A 26,071-nucleotide genomic window follows, 5' to 3' on the forward strand; every position below is an offset into this window, starting at 1 on the left:
GGCCTGTTCTTCCTGGCTCTGGGCGCCAGTGCTGAATTCCTTGCCTTATTGGCTGCTGCTGTGTTGCTATGCGCTTTTGTCCAATCGCGTGAGACTTAGGCCGTGGCTCTAGTATATTAGGGGTGGTCTTTTCGGGCTTGGGGTCCTTTCTCTCAACGAAACATAATGGATTCTCCCAATAAAGCGTGCTAAGTGCTAAAGAAGAATTCTGTTTTGTTGTCGTCATTCCTGCTGGCGGGTAGACGCGACAGTGACTTTTTCCAACTATTTTGCAAAGTTTGTATTCCTTGTATTGTGTGGTCACTGAAGTTTCTGTTCCATTCTACTAGGTGCCCAGCTAGTGACTTCAGAAAAATTTCCTTAGACATTTAGCTCTGAAAGAATTCCCCACGCAAAGACACTTCGCCGGGAGAATTCCAATTTTATTGCAAAAAGCTATGTGCTTATATAGAACTAAAGGGGAGATGGTAGGGCTTAGATAAATGGCAGGCCACCCGTTTATTGGCAAGTTCTTCCAGATATGAGTTCCCGCGCCCAGGCATTAGTTCTCATTGGGGCTAAGGTTCCCCGCCAGCGAGGTTTGAAATTGGTGCCGAGGTTTGAAATTGGTGCCGGCAGGAGAGTTCACAAGGGCGGGAACTTTTCGCGCCACTGCAGAGAAGAAGAAGGTAGGAAGGAGAAGTCCTTAGGCGCCATGTTGGGGTTTTTTCTCTGGGGTACGGCTGCCGTTTATACTTTTCCCAACAAGCTCCAAACAGTGGATGAGGACAGAAAGGAAAGGACTGTCATTGTTTTCTTCATATATATAATTCTAAACCAATCTCATGTTGTACATGGAATATATTCTGGGTTTTTTGTTTGTTTTGTAGTTCTCCTAAAACATGTTTTATTGATTAGTATTATGTATCTTGGTGACTGTCTCATTTACATCTTGGGTATTCTTTAAATATTTGTTGATCAAATTATTTAAGTCTTATTCTGTATTATTAGTGATTTTCTGTTGACTGAGAGGGGAGTCAAAATCTCCAGTATAATATGGGTTTGTCCGCTTTTCTTCTAGCCATATCATTTTTTGTTGTTATGTGTTGTGAAGTTCTGTTAATTAGGTGAATGTGAATTAGAATTCTTTATCATTACATAGTGTTTCTGGTAATAATTCTATTTCTGTGGTAATATTCTATTTCTGAAGTCTACTTTGTCTGGTAATTATAATGCACTGATTAGCATTTCATCCCATTTCATCTGGGGCTGCATTTTGACTATTTGCCTAAAGAGCATCACACAAGTTACATGAAGCAGATTTATTACTCACAGAAAAATATCAAGGGACAGTAGAAGCTGAGAGTGCATTGCAAACCAGTCCACCAAGGCTTAATGAAGCTGCCAGGTAGATGAAATCTTGTCTGTGTACTGCAGGGAAGGGATCACAGAGAGCAGCCTACCCTGGGTTTTATACCCCAGAGGCAATATGCTTCAGTGAACTAAAGCACTGAAGGACATGCTGTTTATAAGGGGGACAGAACAAAAATTGGACAGTTCAGTCAGCTCCTTCATTTCTCATGATGGTGCATCCCTAGCATATTTTACATAGTTTTTTTAGAATTACAACTGAGAAGGGGGCAAGAACTGCCTTAGTCCAAGGCTACCTGGAGAACTGAACATATTTATTGTTTGAATGTGTATCCAACCTATTTTTTAAAACCTCTCTCTGTGTATTTAAGGTAGGGTTTTGAGCTAGGGTTGTAGCTCAGTGTTAGCACACTTACCTAAAATACAAGACCCAGAATTCAATCCCCAGTACTGCCAAAAAAAAAAAAAAAAAAGTAAAGTAGATTTTTTTGGAGAGAGCATTTATTCCAGTCTTTTGTTTGTCAACTGTATAAGAAGTCAGTCAATGATGGATTGTATATACACTGTTCCCCCATAGGATTCTGTCACATAGTGATTTTTGTAGCCATTTTGATTTGTATAAGTACACCCTAATGTTCACATAATGACAAATCCTAAGGGCACATTTCTCAGATTATATCCTGAATGCTAAGTGATACATGACTATGTATGTAACAGTAGTGAGCCATTAATGGTAAGACAGGACCATGGACAGAGCACTAATATGCATTCTATAGATTCTCTTCTTTTTCTCCCATGGATGTCAGAATACAGTTGCCTGACTTGAGGTTATCCATCTCATGGTCCAGTCATTAACTAACCTGTGTCTGGGACCCATAGTATGTATTTTAAATCTACATCTCTTTTGTAGAGATGGGCAAAAAAATGCCAACTATTCCTAGCATATAATGTCAAATGATATGCCCTGAATTATGCTTAGATTTCAGAAACTAAAACTTTACAAAAGAAGATTACAAATCATACTCAGATAAAACTTATCATTTGTGGAAAAAAGAATAAAAACAGATGCTAGTAAGTTCATTTTAAAACATTACTTTTGTAAGGATATAACTAGTGATCTGTCGTCATTTTCCCCCAGCAGTCATGCCTTATAACTTTATAGCAAGTCTTTCATTAGTCACTTTTTGAAATTAGCTTTTTTCCCCACACTCAGAATGATGTCCTTAAGATCTGTTCAATTTATTGTATTGTTATGTGCCAGACTCTATGGGCGATGACCGAACCAACTCTATTTTACCTTGAGACTGCATGTCATGTAAGAAATGTTTCTCCCATGGGAAAACCCTGCCTCTGTACCCACCAACAGTTGCTTAGCATAGTATAGTTGGCAGCACAAAATGGCAATTCTTATACATTGTATTTGTGCAATGTATCCTAACTGCATAGAATGTCAGAGAATGTTTGTCTAGACATTAGTAAACATTCTTTAACTTATACTCAACTAGGGTCATCTTGACCCACTTCCTCTTCTGCTTATGATTTTAGATCTCATGATTTTTGTTTGTGGTTTTGAATCATAGCAACAGCCACTTATGGTTAGTGTGCTGACATGCTTTACTTGTGGTTTTAAATTATGAAAGGTGTGCTCTAACCCTTGGAGGGGGTCAAGGAATGCAGACTTGCAGTTTTCCTCCCATCTTGCCAGTTGGTGTCCCAACACCTGGTGAATAAAAGTGGTTCCATCTCCTGCTTTACTCGGTGATTTATTGTAATCTTATCATAACAGTATATGTCAATAGTTGCTTCCCATTCCCCTGCCCCTTTCTTGTGGTACTGGGAATTGAACTCTAGGGTCATGTTCATGCTACACAAGCACTCTACCACTCTGCTACAGCCATTTTTAATTCTTATTCTGAGACAGGAAATTGCAATCCTCCTGCCTCAGCCTCCCAAGAAGGAGGGATTACAGGTCTGTGCTGTAATCAGTTGCTTCTTATTGCTTTCTGTATTTCATGATGTAGCTGTGCTATAGTTTATTTAATCATTAATTAGTTTTATTTAATCATTATTTTCAGGTTTTTGTGTAGACTTAAGTTTATTTCTCTGGAATGCCTGGGAGTGAGATTGTAGAGTTATATGATAAACATGTTTAGTTTTAAAAGAAACTGTCAAAGAATATCCCAAAGTTGTACCTGTTTTATGTTCCTTTTGACAGTGTATAAGAGGAATTTAGTTTTTCCTCATTTCACTAGCATTTGATCTTGTTACCACTTTTTATTTTAACTGTTTTAGTAACTAATATTCTGGTATTCTAATAACTATTGATACTTCATCATGGTCTTAAATTTCTATTTAATGACTAATAAATAGCATGTATCATCTTTTCATGTGCTTATGTCATGTGTCTATCTTCATCAGTAAAATATCTCTTCAGATCTCTTTTATTTTCACTCTTTTGTTTTCTTCTTTTTGGAAACACAGGATCTTTCTATGTTGCTCAAACTTGTGATCCTCTTGCCTTAGCTAGCTTCCCTAGTAGATGAGATTATAAGCATGCACCATTATGACCAGCCTTTAATGTTGCATTTTGAAAGTTCCTTATATATATAGATATGAATTCTTTGTTAGATATGAAGTTTGCAAATGTTTTCTCCATAGGTCTATTTGTCCTTTATCTGCTCTTCACAGGATCTTTTGAAGAGCAAGTTTTTTTTTTTTTTTAAACATTTTTTTTTAGAGAGAGTGAGAGAGGAGAGAGAGAGAGAGAGAGAGAGAGAATATTTTTTTTTAATATTTATTTTTTAGTTCTCGGCGGACACAACATCTTTGTTGGTATGTGGCGCTGAGGATCGAACCCGGGCCGCACGCATGCCAGGCGAGCGCGCTACCGCTTGAGCCACATCCCCAGCCCAAGAGCAAGTTTTTAATGTTTATGGAAGACAGGTTCATCAATACTTTCATTTTTATGGATTATTTTGTGTGTCATGTTTAAGAACTCTTCACAAGTGAAAAGGTCGGGCGAACGTCGGAGGAAAAGACCACCAAGAGACTGTCTCATGCAACAGCAAAGGGTTTATTGGGGGTCCAGCATGCTGGGGCTCAGAGCTCACTTCAGAGGAGCAAAGAACAAAGAGCCCCGAGAACCACTTGAGCAGAGTTTTTATACATTCTTTAGAGAGGGCAGGGACTTTACATACATCATAGCTTCCTTCAGCAAATCAGCATACACCAAGGGAAAATCAAACAACAACTCTCAAACATGATTAGCACATTCATTGGCGGGAACAGGTCGGGCGGGGGTGATAGGTCAGTCCTATGGAGTATACATTCAAACTGATTGGTTTAGGCCCCGGGGTGTGTACATGCTGAGCTGCAGGGTGTCCGGGTTGTTAAGCAACTAGGTAGTCAAGGGGGGGGGGGATTTCGACACACATCCAATGGGCAGTTCCAGGAATTGTCTTAACTCTACAGGAATTTCAGGCTTTGAGTGCAGCTCAGAAACTTTACATTACCTGGTCCTTTACCTTTTAACTTCAGTTTCTTTTATCCTTTCACAAGTCCTAAGTCGTTAATGAAAGGAAAGTGACCACAACACTCGGAGCAACCAAAAGATCTTTATTGCAGCAGTGCAACAAAGAGAAAAGAAGGAAGGAAAGAGAGAGAAAGAAGAGAAGAGATGAACAGGGAGAGAGCAAGAGAGAGACAGAGAGCACACGCAAGAAAGATAAAGAGAGCAAGAGAGAGAGAGAGCAAGAGAGAAAGAGCAAGAGAGAGAGGGGCCTGGCAGGAGGGAGTTTTTATAGCCCAAATCTAATGGGGCCTCTGGGTCTGCAAGCTGCCTTGTTGGCCCAAGTGGGGTTGAGTGCTCAGCCTTGAGCGGGACTTGACACAAACAGGTGATAAAGGACCAGATAGAGGGGGGTTTGAGTGTGTGGGCTATCTTGCAGCCAACATCTGTTCAGCCTGCCCTGCAGACAACACAGTTCAGCCTGCTCTGCACCCAAAAATTAAAATTTTCTTTTGAAGGTTTTATGACTCTGTTTTACATTGAAACCTCATCTATTTAGAGTTAAATTTATATAAAGTGTGAAATTTAGGTTGATGTTTTTATTTTCTAGTATTGGAAATTAAACTTAGAGGTGCTTTATCACCAGGCTACATCTCCAGTCTTGTTTTTTTATTTGTTTATTTATTTATTTACTGGTACTAGGGATTGAATCCAGGGGCACATTACCACTGAGCTACATACCCAGTCCTTTTTATTTTTATTTTGAGACAGGGTCTCATAAGTTTCCCAGGCCAGACTCAAACTTGTGATCCTCCTGCTTCTGACTCAAAAGTAGCTTGGATTACAGCTGTGCCCCATTGTGTCTACCCAGGGTTCAGTTTTTGCCCTGTAGATAGGTACTTGTTGCAGTACAATTTATCAAAAAGATTACCTTCTTCCATTCAATTGCTCTTACATCTCTAGCAAATTAGTTTGATTTACTTGTATGGGTATATTTCTGGTTCTTTGTTCTGTTCTATTCATTCATGTTTCTGTCTTTCCCCCAATATCACTCTTGTCTCAATTAACTGTATCTGTATAAGCCTTAAAAATTGGGTACAGTGATTTCTTCTCACTTCTTTTTTCTAGGGTTAGTCATTCCAGTTCCTTTTCTTTCCTGTGTGAAGTCTTTGGATAATTTTGATGGTAAATATAAAATGTCTTGCTGGGAATTAGATAGGAATGTATCAACCTATAGATCAATCAATTGTGGAGAATCAACATTAACAACCATGCCTATGTATATATACATACATATATAAACGTGTGTGTGTATGCACACACACACACATATTTTATAAAGTCTTGAAATTGAGAAGTGACTTGTCCACTTTCTTCTTTTTTAAATGAATGCTGATTTAGTCTTATAGTGCAGTTGCATTTCTGTGTAAGTATTCAGATAATCCTATCTTTACAGAAAATGTTGCTGGGATTGTATTGGGAATTTGCTGCAGTCTGGCTGGGCACAAATAACAGAGCCGCCACAAAGCTTTGTAGGTTCAAACAGCAATTCTTTATTCTCCAATTCTCACTGGCACTGCACACACACTACTCGGGAAAACACTCCTTCCACCAAGCTCCGTGAGCCCAATCTCCCCAAACCCCTCAAACCCCTGTGAGAATAGCACGGAAACTCCAAAGTAGCCAGGGCCCAAGGCAGATTCCTGGAGCCACCCTATTCCCGGAGCAGGGTCCATATACAACTCAATCAATCCAGCATCATAGCAGTTATATACAGCTTAACTCAAATCATCATCTCAATGGTTTGCTGGGTCACCTTTCAACCATTCCCTCTGGCAATATGCCAGGTGTCATTCTGACTCTCAACAGGAATTGTTTTAAACCTATATATCACATTGATTATTCCAACCTATAAATTTTGTCTTTCCATTTATTTAGATCATCTTTGAATTTTTGTATCAATAGCCTGTTGTTTTCAGCAGACAGTTCCTATGCGTATTTTTTAAGACTTACGGCTAAGTGTGTAAGAAGAGGCTTACACCTAATTGAAAGCTTAGAGTCATTCAATTTCCCTATAGTTAACAGGGCTTTTCAAATTATCTGTTTTCATATTGGGTGAGTCATGGTAGTTTGTGTCAGATCAGGCTGGGCAGGCAGCAACCAAAGGAGGCAGATTTAAAAGGGCCACTGAACAGGCTTTATTGAGATATCACTCCCGGGTGGAACTCGATCAGACCCACAGAGGGAACAGGGGAAGGATCTGAGGAGAAACAGCGTGGAAGCTCGACAGAACTGGACTTTTATGGGGCTTACAGCAGGAAGGGAAGGGCTTGGGACAGGAAAAGGCGTCTCTAGGGTCCCTTGCCCCCTTGGAGTTGGTCAGGGGAGTTGGCTGAACTCCAGGATTGGCCAGGGGGTCCTGCTGATTGACAGGCGTTTCCACCGGCATCTGATTGATGTTCAAAGCAGCACGGGCTGCTTTGTTCTAAGTTGCCTTGTTCTAAGTTGCCACTAAGTCGCCACCAAGTCGCTGCCACCCACCTAACAGTTTGTGCATTTCAAGGAATTGGTTCATGTCATTTAACTTGTTGGACTTTTTTATATGTAAATGTTATATAGTATTCCTCTATTATGCGTTTGATATCTACCGTGGTCTGTAGTGATATCCCCTTTATCATTATTCCTAATGACAAGTTGTGTCTATTGGGTTGTTTTTTGTTTGTTTTAATTTATTTTGAGACAGGGTCTTGCTAAGTTGCCCAGGCTGGCCACATACTTGTGATTCTCCTGTCTCAGTCTCCTCTGAGTCACTAGGATTACAGGCTTGTGCCACTACACCCAGCAACTTTTTTCAGTCTTGCCAGAGGTTTATTTATTTTTTTATTTTTTGTGATGATATGGATCAAACCTAGGGCCTTTGTATGCAAGACAAGTGGTCTGCCACTGAACTATATTCCCAGCCCTAAGATTTGTTGGCCTTTTCAAATAACCAGCTTTTTGTTTCATTAACTTTTTCTCTTTTAATTTCATTGACTTCTTCCCTTGTATTTATTATCTCCAATCTACTGCAAGGTAGTAGTGAAGTCTGTATTCCCTGCTCTGCCACCATTGACATCCGGATGAGGAGGGCCACCTTCTTGCTAGTGTGAGAGTGTGGGAGTTCACACTACCATTAGGCTTTCCTTGAAGGGATGTGGGTGCTCCTGGTATGTACTCCATTAATAATTTCCAGGGAGTGGTGACATGGTGTTCGGAGGAGGTTATAATAGGTGGCAATAGAAGTCTTGACTACAGTTCACTATCCCTGCAGTATAGCTTGAAGGTAGACAATAATAGCTTCATTATTACTCAGGCACTGCAGGTAGTCTCCATTGCAGTTACAAGGGGCTTTGCTGATCAAAGGCCCAGCTGCCCAGGGGGCTTCTCTGACACTATGGGTGATTGGGGCATCTGATTTCAGTTTGGCCAGGGTGGAAATCAAGGCTTCCCAATAGGCTTTTGCTGGTGGAAAAAGGGGGCACAGGTTTGTGTGTGTGTGTGTGATATTTGACTGTTTATTGAGTATTGGAGTGATTATTGTGTATATTTTTTTCAATCTATCTTGCAAGGCTGCCTCTTTCCTGTTCCTTTGAGTAGTTTTTGTTTTGTTTTTTTGTTTTTAAAACAGGTATTTTTATTTGCACATAGATATATACTTAGTATATGTATTTTTTTGCATTTTAATACTATTTTTTATTCTAATTAGTTATACGTGATAATAGAATGCATTTTGACACATCATATGTAAATTAATATAACTTCTCATTCTTCTTTTGTACATGATATTGAATCACACTGTTTGTGTAATTATATATATACATAGGGTAACAATTTCCGATTCATTCTACTATTCTTCCTATTCCCATACCCCTCCCCTCTCTTCACTTCCTTCTGCCTATGCAAAGTATCTCTATTTTCCCTAGCCACACACTCCCCATTGTGAATTAGCACTCACATATTTGAAAAAAATAATTCACCCTTTGTTTTTTGGGGGGATTTCCTTATTTTGCTTAGCATAATATTCTTCAGCTCCATCCATTTACCTGCAAATGCCATAATTTCATTCTTCTTTAAGGCTGTGTAATATTCCATTGTGTATATATCACCACATTTTCTTTACCCATTCATCATTTGAAGGGTATCTAGGTTGGTTCCATAGTTTGGCTATTGCAAATTGAGCTTCTATAAACATTGATGTGGCTGTGTCACTGTTGTATGCTGATTTAAAGTCCATTGGATATAAACTGAGGAGTGGGATAGCTGGGTTAAATGGTGGTTTCATTCCAAGTTTTCTGAGGAATCTTCATATTGTTTTCCAGAGTGGTTGCACCAATGCAGTCCTCTTTGGGTAGCTTTTTGGTATTTTTTTTAGTTTGTACCTTTTGGTATTTCAGGAATTCCAATGTCATGATAACCCATTTTGGAGTATATAAGGATAAAAGAAAATTAAGTGAACTCACAATGTGTTCCTTGGATCCTGAGTTCTTTTGCCAATCTGCTGCCTTCTCTCTACTGTTTGCATTTTTTTTTTTTTTTTTGAGGTGGATACTGGGGATTTAACCCAGGGGGCTTTACCACTAAGTCACATCCCCAGCCCACTTTTATTTTTTATTTTGAACCAGGTCTCATTAAGTTGCTTAGGGACTCATTAATTTGCTGAGGCTGGCCTCAAACTTGAGATACTCCTGTCTAAGCCCCCTGAGTTGTTAGGATTACAGGTACATGCCACCATGCCTGACTGTTCATAATTTTCATGTTTGTTTTTATATAGGACAGTGGGAGTGTTTAGCTGTACATAGCTAGAGAAATAATGAAAATAAGGATTACCCTCTCTCTTCAGTGAAGTCTATTGTCACATCTTTCTTGGCCAGTGTTATATGTTAAATAATCACTGACATAATGGAACCCAGTTTGGGGTTTGTCTTTTTTACTTTGAACACAGTAATATTTTGATTATCTATAGTTCTATAACAAAGTTGACTATATTAATCTTTCTTTTAAAGCTTTTCCTTTTTGTTTTTTGCTTAACAAGTCTTATTCCTACCCCAAGATAACAAAGATAATTTACATTTCATTGTGAATTTTGGGCTAGTCAGCTTTCTGTTAATATAACAAAATACCTGAGATAAACAGTTTATTTTTTAAAAGATTTACTTGGGCTCAAAATTTTGGAGGGCTCAGCCTGTGATGGGTTGGCCTCATTGCTTGTGGTGGGCTGTGGTCTGGCAGCACATCATGGTGGGAGTACCTGGCAGAGCAAAACCACTTGGCCTCACCAGCCAGGAAGGAACAGGGAATGTGGAAGAAGGGGTACACACATTCCCAAAGAGGAAGGACCTCTCACTTGGTCTGATCTGGTATTGTGTATTCAGTTCTATTTTGTTTATTTTTACATAAATATCCCACTATCTTAATTGTTGTAGCTTTGTAGTATGTCTCATTATTTAGTAGTCATTTCAGCTGATCAAAGTTCTTTTTTTTTTTTAAAGAGAGAGAGAGAATTTTAATACTTATTTTTTAGTTTTCGGTGGACACAACATCTTTGTTTGTATGTGGTGCTGAGAATCGAACCCGGCCGCACGCATGCCAGGCGAGCATGCTACGGCTTGAGCCACATCCCCAGCCCTCAAAGTTCTGTTAAATCTCTATTGGAATTGCTGCTAAAACATTGAATCTATAGATATGTTTAGGGAGAACTGGCATCTTTACCATTGTGAATATGTTTTTTTCACTATTTAGACTTTTTTTAAAAAAAGATTTTTAGATTGGACATTGAATTCAGAGGAGCTTTACCACTGAGCTACATATCCAGTTATTCCCATCCCAGTTGCCCCCAAGAAGGTCTGGCTGTTACCCAGGCTCACTTTAAACATGTGATCCTCTTACCTCAGCCTCCCATGTAGCTAGGGTAACAGGTGCCACCATGCCTGGCATTTAAATGCTTTCAAATATAACTTAACATTCTCCACAGTGATATTTAGACATCTTTTAAAATTTATTCTTAATTAATATATTTGTGTTGCTATTATTAAGTGGATTGATTCTTTATTTACTTAGTGGTGCTGAGGATCAAATCTAGGGCCTCACATAGACTAGGCCTGCACTCTACTGTTGCACAGCATTCCTAGCCCCAATCTAATTTTATTAATTAAAATTTTTGTTTCCTACTTGATATAAAATTGGCCTTTGAATTATTTTGTGTTGGTTCTTTTTTTTAATATTTTTTAATTGTAGATGGACACAATACCTTTATTTTATTTGTTTATTTTTTTGTGGTGCCAAGGATCGAACCCAATACCTCCTACATGCTAGACAAGCGCTTTATCATTGGACCCACAACTCTGGCCCCTGTGTTGGTTCTTATATGCTATATTTTAAAATGTATTGCAAGCTCTTCTAAGCTCATATTAGATTTTTAATGTACTTACTATTTATTGTTTTACTACACATTATGGAAGAGGATTGTTTTCTCCTAAAGCAATGCCATTTGCATTTTTGTAAAAGGGAAACAGAATAGTGTTTCATATTATCCTGTCAAAGTTTTAACACAAAATATTTGTGCTCCACTCCCAGAAATTTTGATTCTGTAGGTTTAAAGAGAACCACAGTTCCTTGTTCATTTAAAAATCTTGTGGTTCTGTACATTCCTGTTTAAAATCACTGCCAGGGAAGTTGCTAAACAGTAAATATAGTAGCTAATGGGGGTGTCTATTTTAGGAGAGGGCATATCATTTAAAATTATGAACATTTAAGCATCATTTAATATTTTGAGTATGATATATGTAAATAAAAATATATACATAAAATGAATTGCTTATGAACTTAAATAGGCATGAATTTTATATGAATGGACATTTTAGAAGAACCCAGTTACATTGTAGATGTGTTGTTTAGTACTCAGTACATTATATTAAAACTTAAAATGTAATTTTGTCTTTCCCAGTTGGAGTCATTCGATGCCCAGTGTGCAGCCAAGAATGTGCAGAGAGACATATCATAGATAATTTTTTTGTCAAGGATACTACTGAGGTTCCCAGCAGTACAGTAGAAAAGTCTAATCAGGTAAGTGGATAATTTTGAGCTTTGAGCTTGTGCCAGCTATTGATGAGGCACCTAAAATCCTGGAGGGCTCAAGTGAAAGGAGCCAAATTTTAGACCATTAATTTATGAAGGTGTATAGTATTTTTAAGTATATAAATAATAATGAATGGTTCAATTTAAAAAACAAGAGTGCCAGCACAGACACCCATGTATTCCCCATCCTCTCCAGAGAAAAACATTATTCTATATTTGACATTTCATTTCTTTATACTTAAATATATATTGACAATTAGATTTTAATTTCAATCTCCTTTTTCACTTTTTTCTGTTCTAATGATACCTATGAAATACATCATGTCTTTGATTAGTGAAGAGTCTGCTTTTTTTAGGAAAGCTATTTTTTCTATATGGTATTATTTTAAAAGCCTCATTTGGTAGCATTGTCCCAGGCATTGGATTTAGAGATACAATGGTGTCTTCTTTCCAACTTTCATAACCTACATAGAACATTTCTATTGGCCACTTAAATCTGGATGTCAGGTCCCTAAGGAAGATCCTTGGTACTGTAACTGGGGTTAGCCACACTGAGATAGGCATATTTGTCTACTTGTGGAACATGATTCATCAGTGATTCCTCTAGGCAGTTCCTTTCATTTGTAACAGAAGATCTGGAGAGGAACTAAATTTGGTTAGGGAAACATGATTATTAGTTGTTTTATCAGAAATTTGTTTAGTGCACATGCTTATTTTCTGTGCTCTTTTTTTCATTTTTAGCTTTTTGTTTCTCAAGGGAAGTACAGGAATGCACAGATTACTTTATAAATGAGCATAGCCGTTATTAATTAAAATTATTTTTGTACCAGGCATGTAGCTCAGTTATAGACCTTTTGCCTAGCATGTGCAAGGCCTTGAGTTCTAACCTGAACACCACAAAATAAAAGTCTTTTTGTTGTTTCAAAGGTATTTATAGTTATTCATTAATATGAACTTTCATTAAAGCCCCAAATTTCACTTTCTTCACAGGTACTTTCTAATTATTGTGAATCAGCTTTCAAGAATGGAAATGGGTTGGGGGTATAGCTCATTGGCACAGTATGTGCTTAGCATGCTTGGGTTCCTGGGTTCAGCCTCCATCACCCAAAGGGAAAAAAGAAAAAATGGCATTGGATTTGAAGACCATAATATGGGTCCTATGGGTGCTCATCACCATTGGGTTAGTCATTTTTTCTAGGCCTTTCGTGGTAATAATCTAACAAATCTTTTTATTAGAAAGAAAGACAATGTAAGTATTTATCTATTTCTAAGTCAAATTTAGAATTAATAGGGTTGTACTTTTTAATTTTATATGTGTATCTCTTCTATTCTGGAAACATTGGTTCTTTATTAAATTGGCCATAATTATTTTCTCCAGGAAAAATAAATATCCACTATACATTATACGAGTATATTATATTTGTATTGGTGCAACAAGGAACTATTTTAATTCTTAAAATGAATTGTTAACTAGCTATAAAATTTCTGTAAAGATCAAAAGAAAGTTCTTTAAGTATTCACCAAGGGAGTAACTTTTGGGAAGCAGCTGAGGAAACAAAAGCAAAAGATGGCATTATTTAAAGAGGAAGGATTTTGTGGAATGTCACCATGGCTGGTGCTGGGTCTGAGTCTTCAGCTTGGAACTCAGATCTCTAAACCCTTGGTGCTGGTGTCTCTGAAGTAGGTTGCAAGAAAACTGGTTCTAGAAGTATTGGTTAAACTTCCAACTAGAGCTGACTATTTCTGTAAGAAGGAACTGGTACTCCTGGGGGAAAGTAGCATTGTCTGGAGTGATGTTCCACAGAATTGACAAGCAGAGAGCTAACTGCAAGCCTCAAGTCTCCTCTTCTGACATTGCAACTTCCTTGCAGACCACCAATTGTTAGAGTCCAAAGTGAAACCAACTGCAACACATAAACATAGCAGAATAAGAGTACATGGAAGAGTAAAGTTGGAGCCTAAAGGAAATTGTAGAGTGTAGCAAAACAGAAAGCAAGAGCCATGGTTACATGTATTAACTGGAAGGTGTACAATCAAATCTCTCTCTCTCTCTCTCTCTCTCTCTCTCTCTCTCTCTCTGTTTTTTTTTTTGTTTGTTTGTTTTTGTTTTTTTGTTTTTTTGTACTGGGATATAACTCAGGGGCAGTTTTCCACTGAACTACATCCCAGACATTTTTTACTTATTATTTTGAAACAGGGGCTTACTAAGTTGCTGAGGTTAGCCTTGAACTTAAGCTTCTCCTGCCTTAGTCTCCTGAGTTGCTGGCATTACAGTTATGTACCAGTGCTCCTGGCTCAAATCATCATGTTTTAAAGTTACATTTTACAAAAAAAAAAAAAAAAATTTTCCCTGTGGTGATAAGTCATCCACTTGATAGACAGCTATGGTTGCTGCTTTACTTGGTTTTGATGTTTAGGGATTTAAGTTTTAAAATTTGTATTATTATAACTACATTTAAAATATTCATATACTTCCAAAATAAAATCTTAAAAAAACCAGGATATTTTCACAGAGCTTCTATCCCTAACATATCTACCATATTTCTTCCCTACCTTATAGGTAACCAATTACTACTTTTATAGTTATCCTTCTGGTTTTTTTTGTATGACAATGGAATGCATTACAATTCTTTTTACACATATAGAGCACAATTTTTCATATCTCTGGTTGTATACATAGTATATTCACACCAATTTGTGTCTTCATACATGTACTTTGGCTAATTATGCTCATCACATTCCACCATCATTAATAACCCCATGCCCCCTCCCTTCCTCTCCAACCCCTCTGCCCTATACTAGATTTCTTCTATTCTTCCTGTGCTCCCTCTCCCTATCCCACTATGAATCAGCCTCCTTATATCAAAGAAAACATTCCGTATTTGTTTTTTGGGGATTAGCTAACGTCACTTAGCATTATCTTCTCTAACGCCATCCATTTACCTGAAAATGATTTTATTCTCTTTTATTGCCAAGTAATATATCATTGTTTATATATGCCATATTTTTTTAATCCATTCACCTATTGAAGGGCATATAGGTTGGTTCCACAGTTTAGCTATTCTGAATTATGCTGCTATAAACATTGATGTGGCTGTGTCCCTGTAGTATGCTGATTTTAAGTCCTTTGAGTATAGACTGAGGAGGGGGACAGCTGGGTAAAATGGTGGTTCTATTCCCAATTCTCCAAGAAATGTCCATTCTTCTTTCCATATTGGCTGCACCAGTTTGCAGTCCCACCAGCAGTGTATGAGTGTACCCTTTTCCCCACTCCTTGCCAACACTTATTCTTGTTTGTATGCATAATAACTGCCATTCTGACTGAAGTGAGATGAAATCTTAGAGTGGTTTTGATTTGCATTTCTCTAAATGCTAGTGATGATGAACATTTTTTCATATTCTTGTTGATTGATTGTATCCTCTTCTGAGAAGTGTCTGTTCAGGCCCTTGGCCCATTTATTGATTGTGTGTGTGTGTGTGTGTGTGTGTGTGTGTGTGTGTGTGCGCGCGCGCGCGCTTAGCTTTTTGAGTTCTTTATATAGCCTAGAGATTAGTGTTCTATTTGATGTGTGAGGGGTAAAGATTTGCTCCCAAGATGTAGGCTCTCTCTTTACCTCACAGATTGTTTCTTTTGCTGAGAAGAGACTTTTTAGTTTGAATCCATCCCATTTATTGATTCTTGGTTTTAATTCTTATACCACAGGAGTCTTATTAAGGAAGATGGGGCCTAATCCCACATGATGGAGATTAGGGCCTATTTTTCTTCTATTAGACATAGAGTCTCTGGTTTAATTCCCAAGTCCTTGATCCATTTTGAGTTTGAGTTTTGTGTATGGTGAGAGATAGGGGCTTAATCTCATTTTGTTGCATATGGATTTCCAGTTTTCCCAGCACCATTTGTTGAAGAGGCTATCTTTTCTCTTGTGTATGTTTTTGGTGCCTTTGTCTAAAATAAGATAATTGTAGTTTTGTGGGTTAGTCTCTGTGTCCTCTGTTCTGTACCATTGGTCTATCAGTCTGTTTTAGTGCCAATACCATGCTGTTTTTGTTACTATTGCTCTGTAGTATAGTTTAATGTCTGGTATAGCAATGCCACATGCTTCACTCTTCCTGCTAAGGATTGCTTTAGCTATTCTGGGTCTCTTATTTTTCCAGATGAATTTCATGATGGCTTTTTCTATTTCTCTGAGGAATGCCATTGGAATTTTGATCAGAATTGCATTAAATCTGTATAGTGCTTTTGGTAGTATGGTCACTTCGATAATATTAATTCTGCCTATCCAAGAGCAAGGGAGATCTTTCCATCTTCTAAGGTCTTCTTTGAGTTCTTTCTTTGGGGTTCTGTAGTTTTCATTGTATAGATCTTTTACCTCTTTTGTTGATTCCCAAGTATTTTATTTTATTTTATTCATTTTTTTTTTGAGGCTATTGAGAATGGGGTAGTTTTCCTCATTTCCCTTTCTGAGGATTTGTCACTGGTACACAGAAATGCCTTTTTTTTTTTTTAAATGGGTGTTGATTTTATATCCTGCTACTTTGCTGAATTCGTTTTACTAGTTCTAGAAGTTTTCTGGTGGAACTTTTAGGGTTCCTGGTATAGAATCATATCATCAGCAAATAGTGCCAATTTGAATTCTTCTTTTCCTATGTGTATCCCTTTAGTTTCCTTGGTCTAATCTCTCTGGCCAGTGTTTCAAAAGAATTATGTTAAATAGAGGTGGTGAAAGAGGGCATCCCTGTCTTGTTCCAGTTTTTAGAGGGAATGCCTTCAATTTTTCTCCATTTAGAATGATGTTGGCCTAAGCATAGATAGCCTTTACAATGTTGAGATATGTTCCTGTTATCCCTTAAGTTTTCTAGTGTTTTAAACATGTAAAGGTGCTGTATTTTGTCAAATGCTTTTTCTGCATCTATTGGGATGATCATATGATTCTTATCTTTGAGTCTATTGATACGATGAATTACATTTATTGATTTCAAGTAGGATGAATCCTACTTGATCATGGTGCATGATCTTTTTGATATGTTTTTGTATTCGATTTGCCGGAATTTATTGAGAATGTTTGCATCTCTGTTCATTAGAGATATTGGTCTGAAGTCGTCTTCTTTCTTTGATGTGTCTTTGCCTGGTTTAGGAATCAGAGTGATATTGGCCTGAGAGAATGAGTTTGCAAGTACTCCCTCTTTTTCTATTTCCTGAAATAAATTGGAGAGTGTTGGTATTAGTTCTTCTTTAAAGGTCTGGTAGAACTCAGCTGTGTATCCATCTGGTCCAAGGCTTTTCCCAGTTGGTAGACTTTTGATGGTGCCTGGTATCTCATCACTTGAAATTGATCTGTTTAAATTGTGTATATCATCCTGATTCAATTTGGGCAAATTATATGACTCTAGAAATTTCTTGATGCCTTCAATATTTTCTATTTTATTCTGTCTTCTGCTGCTTTGGGTGTTGATTTGTTCTTCTTTTTTCTAGGGCTTTGAGATGTAGTATGAGGTCATTTATTGACTTTTTCTTCTTTTAAGGAATGAACTCCATGCAATGAACTTTCCTCTTAGAATGGCTTTTATAGTATCCCAGAGATTTCAATATGTTGTATCTGTGTTCTCATTCACCCCTAAGAACTTTTTAAATCCTCCTTGATGTCTTCTGTAACCCAATGTTCATTCAGTAGCATATTATTTAGTTTCCAGGTGTTAGAGTGGATTTTATTTCTTATTTTGTCATTGATTTCTAATTTCATCCATTATGATCTGATAGAATGCAGGGTAGTATCTCTACTTTTAAAGAACGATCCATGTGCTGCTGAGAAAAAAGTATATTCTCTCATTGAAGGTTGGAATATTCTATATATGTTGGTTAAGTCTAAGTTGTTGATTGTATTTTTGAGTTCTGTAGTTTCTTTGTTCAGCTTTTGTTTGGAAGATCTATCTAGTGATGAAAGAGGTGTGTTAAAGTCACCCAAAATTATTGTGTTGTGGTCTATTTGACTCTTGAAATTGAGAAGGGTTTGTTTGATGAACATAGATGCTCTATTGTTTGGGGCATATATATTTATAATTGTTAAGTTTTATTGGTGTATGATTCCCTTGAGCAGTATGTAGTGACCTTCTTTATCCTTTTTGATTGAGTTTAGTTTGAAGTCTACTTTATTTGGTATGAGGATGGAAACCCTTACATTCTTCCACAGTCCATGTGAATGGTATGATTTTTCGCAACCCTTCACCTCCATTCTGAATGTCTTTTTCTATGAGTCTCTTGTAGGCAGCATATTTTTTTGTTTTGTTTTTTTATCCAGTCTGCTAGTCTATGTCTTTTGATTGGTGACTTTGGACCATTAACATTCCAGGGTTATTATTAACACATGATTTTTATTCCCAGCCACTTTTATTTATTTTTGGTATTTAACTGACTTGGTTTCTCCTCTGATTAGATTTTCCTTTAGTGTAATCCCTCCCTCTGCTGATTTTCATCACTGTTTTTCATTTCCTCTTCTTGGAATATTTTGCTGAGGGTGTTCTGTAGTGCAGGCTTTCCAGTTGTAAATTCTTTTAACTTTTGTTTATCATGGACGGTTTTTATTTCATCATCAAATCTAAAGCTTAATTTGCTGGATATAAGATTCTTGATTGGCATCCATTTTCTTTCAGAGCTTGGTATATGTTTTCCACTGTATCCTGGCTTTGAGGATCTGGGTTGCAAAATCTGAGATACAAATTCTTCTCCCCATATATGTGATCTGATTCCTCTTTCTTGCAGCCTTTAAAATTCTATCCTTATTCTGTATGATAGGTATTTTCATTATAATATGCCTTGGTGTAGATCTGTTGTAATTTTGTACATTCGGTCTCCTCTAAGCCTCTTGTATTTGTTTTTCCAATTTGTTCTTCATGCTTGGGAAATTTTCTGATATCATCTCATTGAAGAGATATGTATTCCTTTGGTTTGAAGCTCTGAGCCTTCCTCTATCCCAATAATTCTTAGATTTGGTCTTTTGATGTTGTCCCATAATTCTTGGATATTCTGTCCAGGATATCTAACTTTCTTCATGATCAACTTTATTTTCCAGATTGTATACTGTATCTTCATTATCTGATGTTCTTCCTTCCAAGTGTTCTAGTATGTTGGTTATGCTTTCAATTGAGTTTTTTATTTGATTTATTGTATCCTTCATTTCAAGGATTTCTGGTTGTTTTTTTTTTCAGGGTGTCTCTCTCTCTCTCTCTCTCAGTAATCTTTTGCTACCAGTATTTGCTCTCTTATCTCATTGTTGGAGTGATCCATTTTTGCTTGTATTTGCTTATTTAGGTCATTCTTTAATTCACAGATCATTTAATTTTGAACCTTGTGAACTCCTTCTCTGACATTTCATCAACTTCGCACTCTCCATGGGTTGTTATTATAGTGTCCTGGTTTGTTTGGGGCACTTTCCTCCCTTGTTTTTTCATGGTGTCTATGTGTCTTCCTTTCTTACAATGTGGATCCAAGATATTACAGTTTCTTCCCTATATTCTTGTAGTACCCGTACAGATTGTCTGTACCTCACCATGATGTTGGGCTTCCAGACCCTGATGGTGTCCCTCAGTGGATGCTACTGCATCTTAGATATGGGACCTGCGTAAGTTGGAGTGGGTGTATCTGGGTCGCTAGGCTTGACCCCCAGTGGTAGTTTGCTGGTCGGAAGGGCGATCCTGTGCCAGAGGCTAGGCTCTGGCAAGTGTCTGCCCCACCAGGAAAGGGGTGGACCAGGCCTGCTGTGCACCTGGGCCCTGCAGAGGCTGGTTTCGGTGGGTCTGGGCTGCTAGGCTCTACCTCCCAAGGTAGTGTGGTGATCGGAAGGGGCAGTCCTGCTCCAAAGACTAGGCTCTGAAGGTGTCTGCCCCACTCGGGGAAGGGTGAACTGGGCCTATGGAGAACCTGGATCTTGAGTGGGCTGGAGTTGGTGGTCTGGGCTGGATCTCAGCTCCCGCCTTAGTCCATTGGTCAGAAGTGGCAGTTCTGCACCAGAGGCTAGGCTCCAGCAAGTGTCTGCCCCACAGGGAATTGGGTAGACCCAGGCCATTGGTGCGCCTGGGCCCTGCAGAGGCAGGTGTTGATATCCTTTTGTTTTTAATACCATATGATATATTACTGGGGGGGGGGGGGTTGGCCGGGGATTGAATTTAAGGGCACTGGACCACTGAGCCACATCCCTGGTCCTATTATGTATTTTATTTAGAGACAGGGTCTCACTGAGTTGCTTAGTGCCTCAATTTTGCTGAGGCTGACTTTGAACTCTCAATCCTCCTGCCTCAACTTCCCAAGCCACTAGGATTACAGGTGTGTGCCACCGTGCCTAGCCTGTACTTGTTAAATAAAAAAATCCACTTCATCGCATTTTTCTTAAATATAAGTATTTACATACTTCTCCTGCTTTTAAAAATATTTGCATAATGTATAAGAAATTTCTTCTGATCAGCGTATATACACATTCCACAGTAATTTTGTAGCCTTTCTGGAGATTATATTTTAGGTGACATCTTTGTGGAGGTGGTAGTTGAAGGTAAGTAGATGTAATCAATCTGCAGATTAAAGACTTATGTACAGAATCAGAGGCAAAACAGTAGTAGATGGGATCTAGCGGGATGTTCAGGGAGAAAAGAGGATTGGCAGATATTAAGGAATCCAAAATCATTTAAAATCACTTGATTTTTAGTAAGTAGGCATTTGTGGTGTCAAACAATGCTAGACATTTTAAAAGTGATAAGAGCTGAGATTTTGCTATTTGGAAATTATTCAGGTATTTGGAATTTGGTAACCCCTGTGTGAAGAAAAAATATTTTTTTTCTTCCTAACCACAAATAAGATAATGAGAACTGCTTATATGTTTTTTGACCTTAATATCTGTACCCTACCTAGAGATTGGTACAGTTACACAAGTTAGAAACATAAATGCTATCTCTTCTTTACCTCACATACCCAATGCATCATCCAAACCAGTTTTACTTTCTAACTCTCCCTCACACCCATTCTCTTCTCATCTCCATTTCTTTCTGCCACCCCTTGCCTACATCACTGCAAAACCTCCTAGTTTATCTTTATGCAGAAATGCTCCTTTTCTAATCTGTTCTCCACCTCACAGCAATATTGACTTTAAAATGTAAGATATGGCCATTCCACTTTCATACTTAAAAGCTTTCAATAGACTTCTCCAAAGACCAACATTATCATGTGACCTGCTTAATCTGGCCCTTTCCTGCCTCACCACTAGCTCCTCCTCTTGCCAGTTATCCCTTGATCTCTGTACTTGAGTCATACTTGCTTTCTTTTAGTTCTTTGAATTTGCTATATTCTTCTTGTCTACAGTCTTTTGTTCATGTTCTTTTGTCTTCCTAGAAGACTTTTCAACTTTCATATATTGATGTAATAGGATCTTTTTAGGAAAAGCTTTCTCTGGGTACTCCTTCCTGTTGTTTTCTCCAGACTTCCAAATGTAATTCAATGAGAACAGTTTCTCCATCAGATACTCTTATAATTTCTCATATATTTTCTTTATGACAATTTTAAATAGTTATATGTGAGTGTGATTATTCCAGCAATGTATGTTTGCTTCACAGATATACTTGTAATCTTTACAGCTACTCTGTAAATTCAATTACCACCCTCATTTTAGAAATAAGTAGTATATATTGTGCCCAAGAGCACTTAGTTAATAGGTGTGTGTGTTGGTGGGGGGGGGGGGGGATGAGATTCTAACCTGTGAGACTGTAGGCAGGGACTGTATTTACTTTTCCTAATTCTTCTATTCCAACACCTAGTACAGTGCCTGGAATATTTAGTATATTAAAATAAGGAGAAAATATAACAATACTTACCTATGTTTAATGTTTCCATATCGTATGCATATAATTCATTACATAATGTCAATTTAAATTTGCAAACACTGTTGGGAACAGGAAAGACAGTAGAACGAATAAGACATAACTTCCCTATGTTCATATATGAATACACAACCATTGTAACTCCACATTATGTACAACCACAAGAATGGGAAGTTACACTCTATATATGTATGACATGTCAAAATACATTCTACTGTCATGTATAACTAAAAAAGAACAATTTTTTTAAGAAGAAAAAAATACCCTGAGTCTAGTATGGTTGGTGTATCATTTATGTTTAACTAGTAGATGAGCAACTTTTCATTTTTCTCAAAGATTTATGTGACATGCTTGCTTTATCATCAGGTGTGTACAAGCTGTGAAGACAATGCTGAAGCTAATGGGTTTTGTGTAGAGTGTGTTGAATGGCTGTGCAAGACATGTATTAGAGCTCATCAGAGAGTGAAGTTCACAAAAGATCACACTGTCAGACAGAAAGAGGAAGTATCTCCAGGTAATAAATCAGTTCCCTTTGTTCATTCATTCCCTATCTCTCCCAACGTACTTCCTTATGTTGATTTATTTGAATACATTTGTAAGCATTAAATGTGCTCTTACTTTTTAATATAGAGGTCAATATTGTTATTGAAATTGGACTACTTATAAATGTTGGTAAGCATGAATTAGTTAATACAGTCCTCCTTCCTCACATTCACACTCCCAAACTCCTGCTAGTATAATTATCTTAATTTGGTATGAATATTGGGCAAATAAAAATTTAAAAAGTTGTTTTTCTTATTTTCTCATCTCTAAAGTGATAAGGAATGGACCTAAACATTTATAGCTCTCTTCCTTCTAATATTTTGGTAGTAAACCTGCTTTGTGATATTTTCATGATATACAGATAGCCAAAGAAGCTTTGAGGGGCTAGGGATCTGGCTCAAGCAGTAGTGCGCTCGCCTGGCATGCGTGCGGCCCGGGTTCGATCCTCAGCACCACATAAAAACAAAGATGTTGTGTCCGCCTAAAACTAACTAAATAAATAAATATTAAAATTCTCTCTTAAAAAAAAAAACAAAGAAGCTTTGATTTTTATGTAATTATGGTTTTTGAGTTTTTATTGTGTTGTAAACTTTTAAAGTAACATTCACTGAAATAGATGTTTTATTTTAGTAAAATATTTGTAACATAAAATTTATCTTTTAAAATATTTTTAAATATACAATCCAGCAGCATTAATTACATTTACAATGCTATACAGCCATAACCATTATCTATTTCCTTTGGTATCTGGCTTATTTCATTTAGCATATTTTAAGGGTTCATACATTTCATAGTGTGTCTCAGAACTTAATTCCTTTTTATGGCTCATTATTATATTTTTATTTAAAATTTGTTTTGCTGCTTTTTATTCTGCAAGTGAACTAGTACAAATTTGCATGCCTACTCTGTATTCTGGGAACTTGGCTAGGAACGAAAATGAAAGAAGATATATATTTCCTGCACTCTAGAACTTTATAGTATAATAAGACTATAGCAAAATAAACAATTGTAGTTTGGCCTACCAAGTGCTATTGTTAGTACATGAAAGGACTAACAACCTCAGATTTGGGGATTTAGGTTGGAGGCTAGATAACTCCAATTGAAAGAGCTGCATCTATGGAAACAGAAGATTTTCTTCATGGCATCAAGTTACATTTGATAGTGGGCCATAAAATTTCCTCAACAGATTTTAGCAGTTTAGATGTGGGTATAGAGAAGGGTTGGATACATGTAGAGTTTGGGTTTAGCTGGACAGTGTAAGAGATGCATTGTGATGACATTTTGAAGGATTTTAAAATTTTAACTGGATAAAGAAAATATAAATAGAGTTGGTTGATAGGGTGATAGAGTGTTAGTATTAGTTGGTTAGGGACTAGCCACTGAGATGCAGGAAGAGCTGTAACTAAGAATTAGAAAGCTGCACATGGTGGTACACGCTTGTAATCTCAGCTACTCAAGAGACTATTGTTGTTATAGTCGTTGATACTAGGGATTGAACCCAGAGCACTTAACCACTGAGCCACATCCCTAGCCCTTTTTATGTTTTTTTTTGAGACAGGGTCTGAGTTGCTCAAGATCTCACTGAGTTGCTGAGGCTGGCTTTGTACTGGTGATCTTTCTGCCTCATCCTCATGAGCCGCTGGGATTACAGGTGTGCCCCACCACACCTGACAGATTATATTTTGTGTAATTAACCTGTTTTATATTTTTTAGTTCATCAATCACAATTCTCTTAGATGACCTTAGTTTTATATTAAATTCTAGGACTAATTTTGTTGATATATGTACTTGGCCCTCATTTTCCTTTGCTTACTTAGAAATACAAGTGCTTAAAGTTTGAGTTATACTTTACCACTTTGATTTCTGCCATTTTTAAAATATCCTGCATTTATAGTTACCAAGCAATTGAAGATACATGAATTTTTGTGTTTGCTTGTTTTCAAAACTACTTTGGTAGGTCTATAAATGTCCGTGATATATGTTAAATGCAAAAAGAAGTTGTTTAACATTGTGATTATTATGAATCTAAGAATTCTTTAAAAGAACAAAATAATTTTCTTAGTGTTTTGGTTTTATTAGTTTCTATTTTTAACTTATTGGATTATGATCATGAAAATGTGAATCTTTTAATTCATTCTCTTTGCTAGTATACACAAAAGGATTTTTAAAGGATTTAGAAGTATATCAAAATAAATTTTGAGTGAATCAAAGATTTAAATACAAAATGAAAACCTTAAAGGTATATCATGAAAGGAAAAACAAACATTTTTTATAACTATAGACTTTGTAGATAGTTTCTTAAAAACTAAAACCATTAAATATATCTGTTTAGAAAAACAACACCCTAAGAGAAGTTAAACTGGGAAAAATGTTTGAAGATCTTAGGCAGGCAATTTACTAAGTTCGTATGCAAGTCAACAAGAAAGCAATTTGGAAAGAAAATTTGTAGGAGTTATTAGCAGACAGTTCTTCCTTTTTGTTAATGCTGAGGTCAAACCTCAGGTCTCTTGCATTCTGGGTAAGTGCTGTCTCAGCTATATCCCCAGTCCAGCCAACAACTTTTTTAAAAATATTTTTTAGTTATCAATGGACCTTTATTTTATTTATTTATATGCAGTGCTGAGAATCAAACCCAATGCCTCACAAGTGCTCTACCACTGAGCCATAAGTCCAGCCCCCCAGCCAACAAAAATTTTTTAAAGAAATATAAATGGCTGATGACTGAAGTTGTTCAACTTCAGTTGTTAAAGAAATTTATCCTAAAATGTTGGTATTTTTCTCTCTCCCTTTCTCATCTATTGGCACGATTTAAAAATATGGAGAATATCCCCTACCAATATTCTCTACTCCATAAAAATATAGAAAATGCCCTCTCTGTATAAATTGGTTCTATTTTGAGGGGGTCATTTAGTTATTTCTATCTAAAATTACCCTTTGACCTAACAATTTTAGCACTAGGAATGTATTTTATGGAAACACTCAAGTGATTTATTGCTCTATATGTGTTTTTCAGCATTTTCATACGATATTGAGAAATGAGGACCTTGTACTAGCACATGGTTTGCCCATTTGATGGAATGTTATACAATTAATAAATACATCTACCTCATTCTTATTTACTTACACAGAAAGGTATCTAAGAGTTAAGGGAGAAAAAGAATATCTTACATAACAATGTGTGTCATGTCACTAAATTTTATATCCTCTCTCCCCTGCCGTATTTTGAGGGGGAGGTACTGGGGATTGAATTCAGGGCTGCTCTAACAATGAGCTACATCTCCAGTCCTTTTTACTTTTATTTTGAGACTGGATCTCACTATGCTGGGTTTGCAATCCTCCTGCCGTAGCTTCCCAGGGAGCTGGGATTACAGATGTGTACCACCATGCCCAGTGCATTTTTTTATTTTATAAAATAAAACACTGCATGTTTTAGTCAGCTTTTTAGCTGCTGTGACCAAAAGGTGCAACAAAAACAATTTTAGAGGAAGAAGAATTTACTTGGGGGCTTATGGTTGCAGAGGGCTCAGTCCATAGGCAGCCAACTCCATTCCTCAGGGCCTGAGGTAAGGCAAAATATCAAGGTGGATGTGTGCGACAGAAAACAGCTCCGCACATCACACTAGGAAGCAAAGAGACACCACACTTACCTAAACTAAATCCCCCAAAGGCATGCCCCCAATGACCCATCTCCTCTAGCCA

The 26,071-nt window shown here is 37.2% G+C and overlaps 1 protein-coding gene across 3 annotated transcripts in view; it reads left to right on the top strand.

The window, feature by feature from the left end:
* The window catches only part of TRIM24 (tripartite motif containing 24), a 100,670-nt gene that overhangs the window by 24,483 nt on the left and 50,116 nt on the right, over positions 1-26,071 (top strand). For all 3 annotated transcript variants that reach the window (XM_081284026.1, XM_081284027.1, XM_081284025.1), the window contains exons 2-3: positions 11,841-11,959; positions 22,196-22,343. In XM_081284026.1, the coding sequence (XP_081140152.1) occupies positions 11,841-11,959; positions 22,196-22,343 (267 nt within the window). The remainder of the gene's footprint in view (positions 1-11,840; positions 11,960-22,195; positions 22,344-26,071) is intronic.

Source organism: Spermophilus citellus (assembly GCF_964194105.1).
Source record: "Spermophilus citellus genome assembly, chromosome: 3".
In the NCBI taxonomy this organism is placed as follows: domain Eukaryota; kingdom Metazoa; phylum Chordata; class Mammalia; order Rodentia; family Sciuridae; genus Spermophilus; species Spermophilus citellus.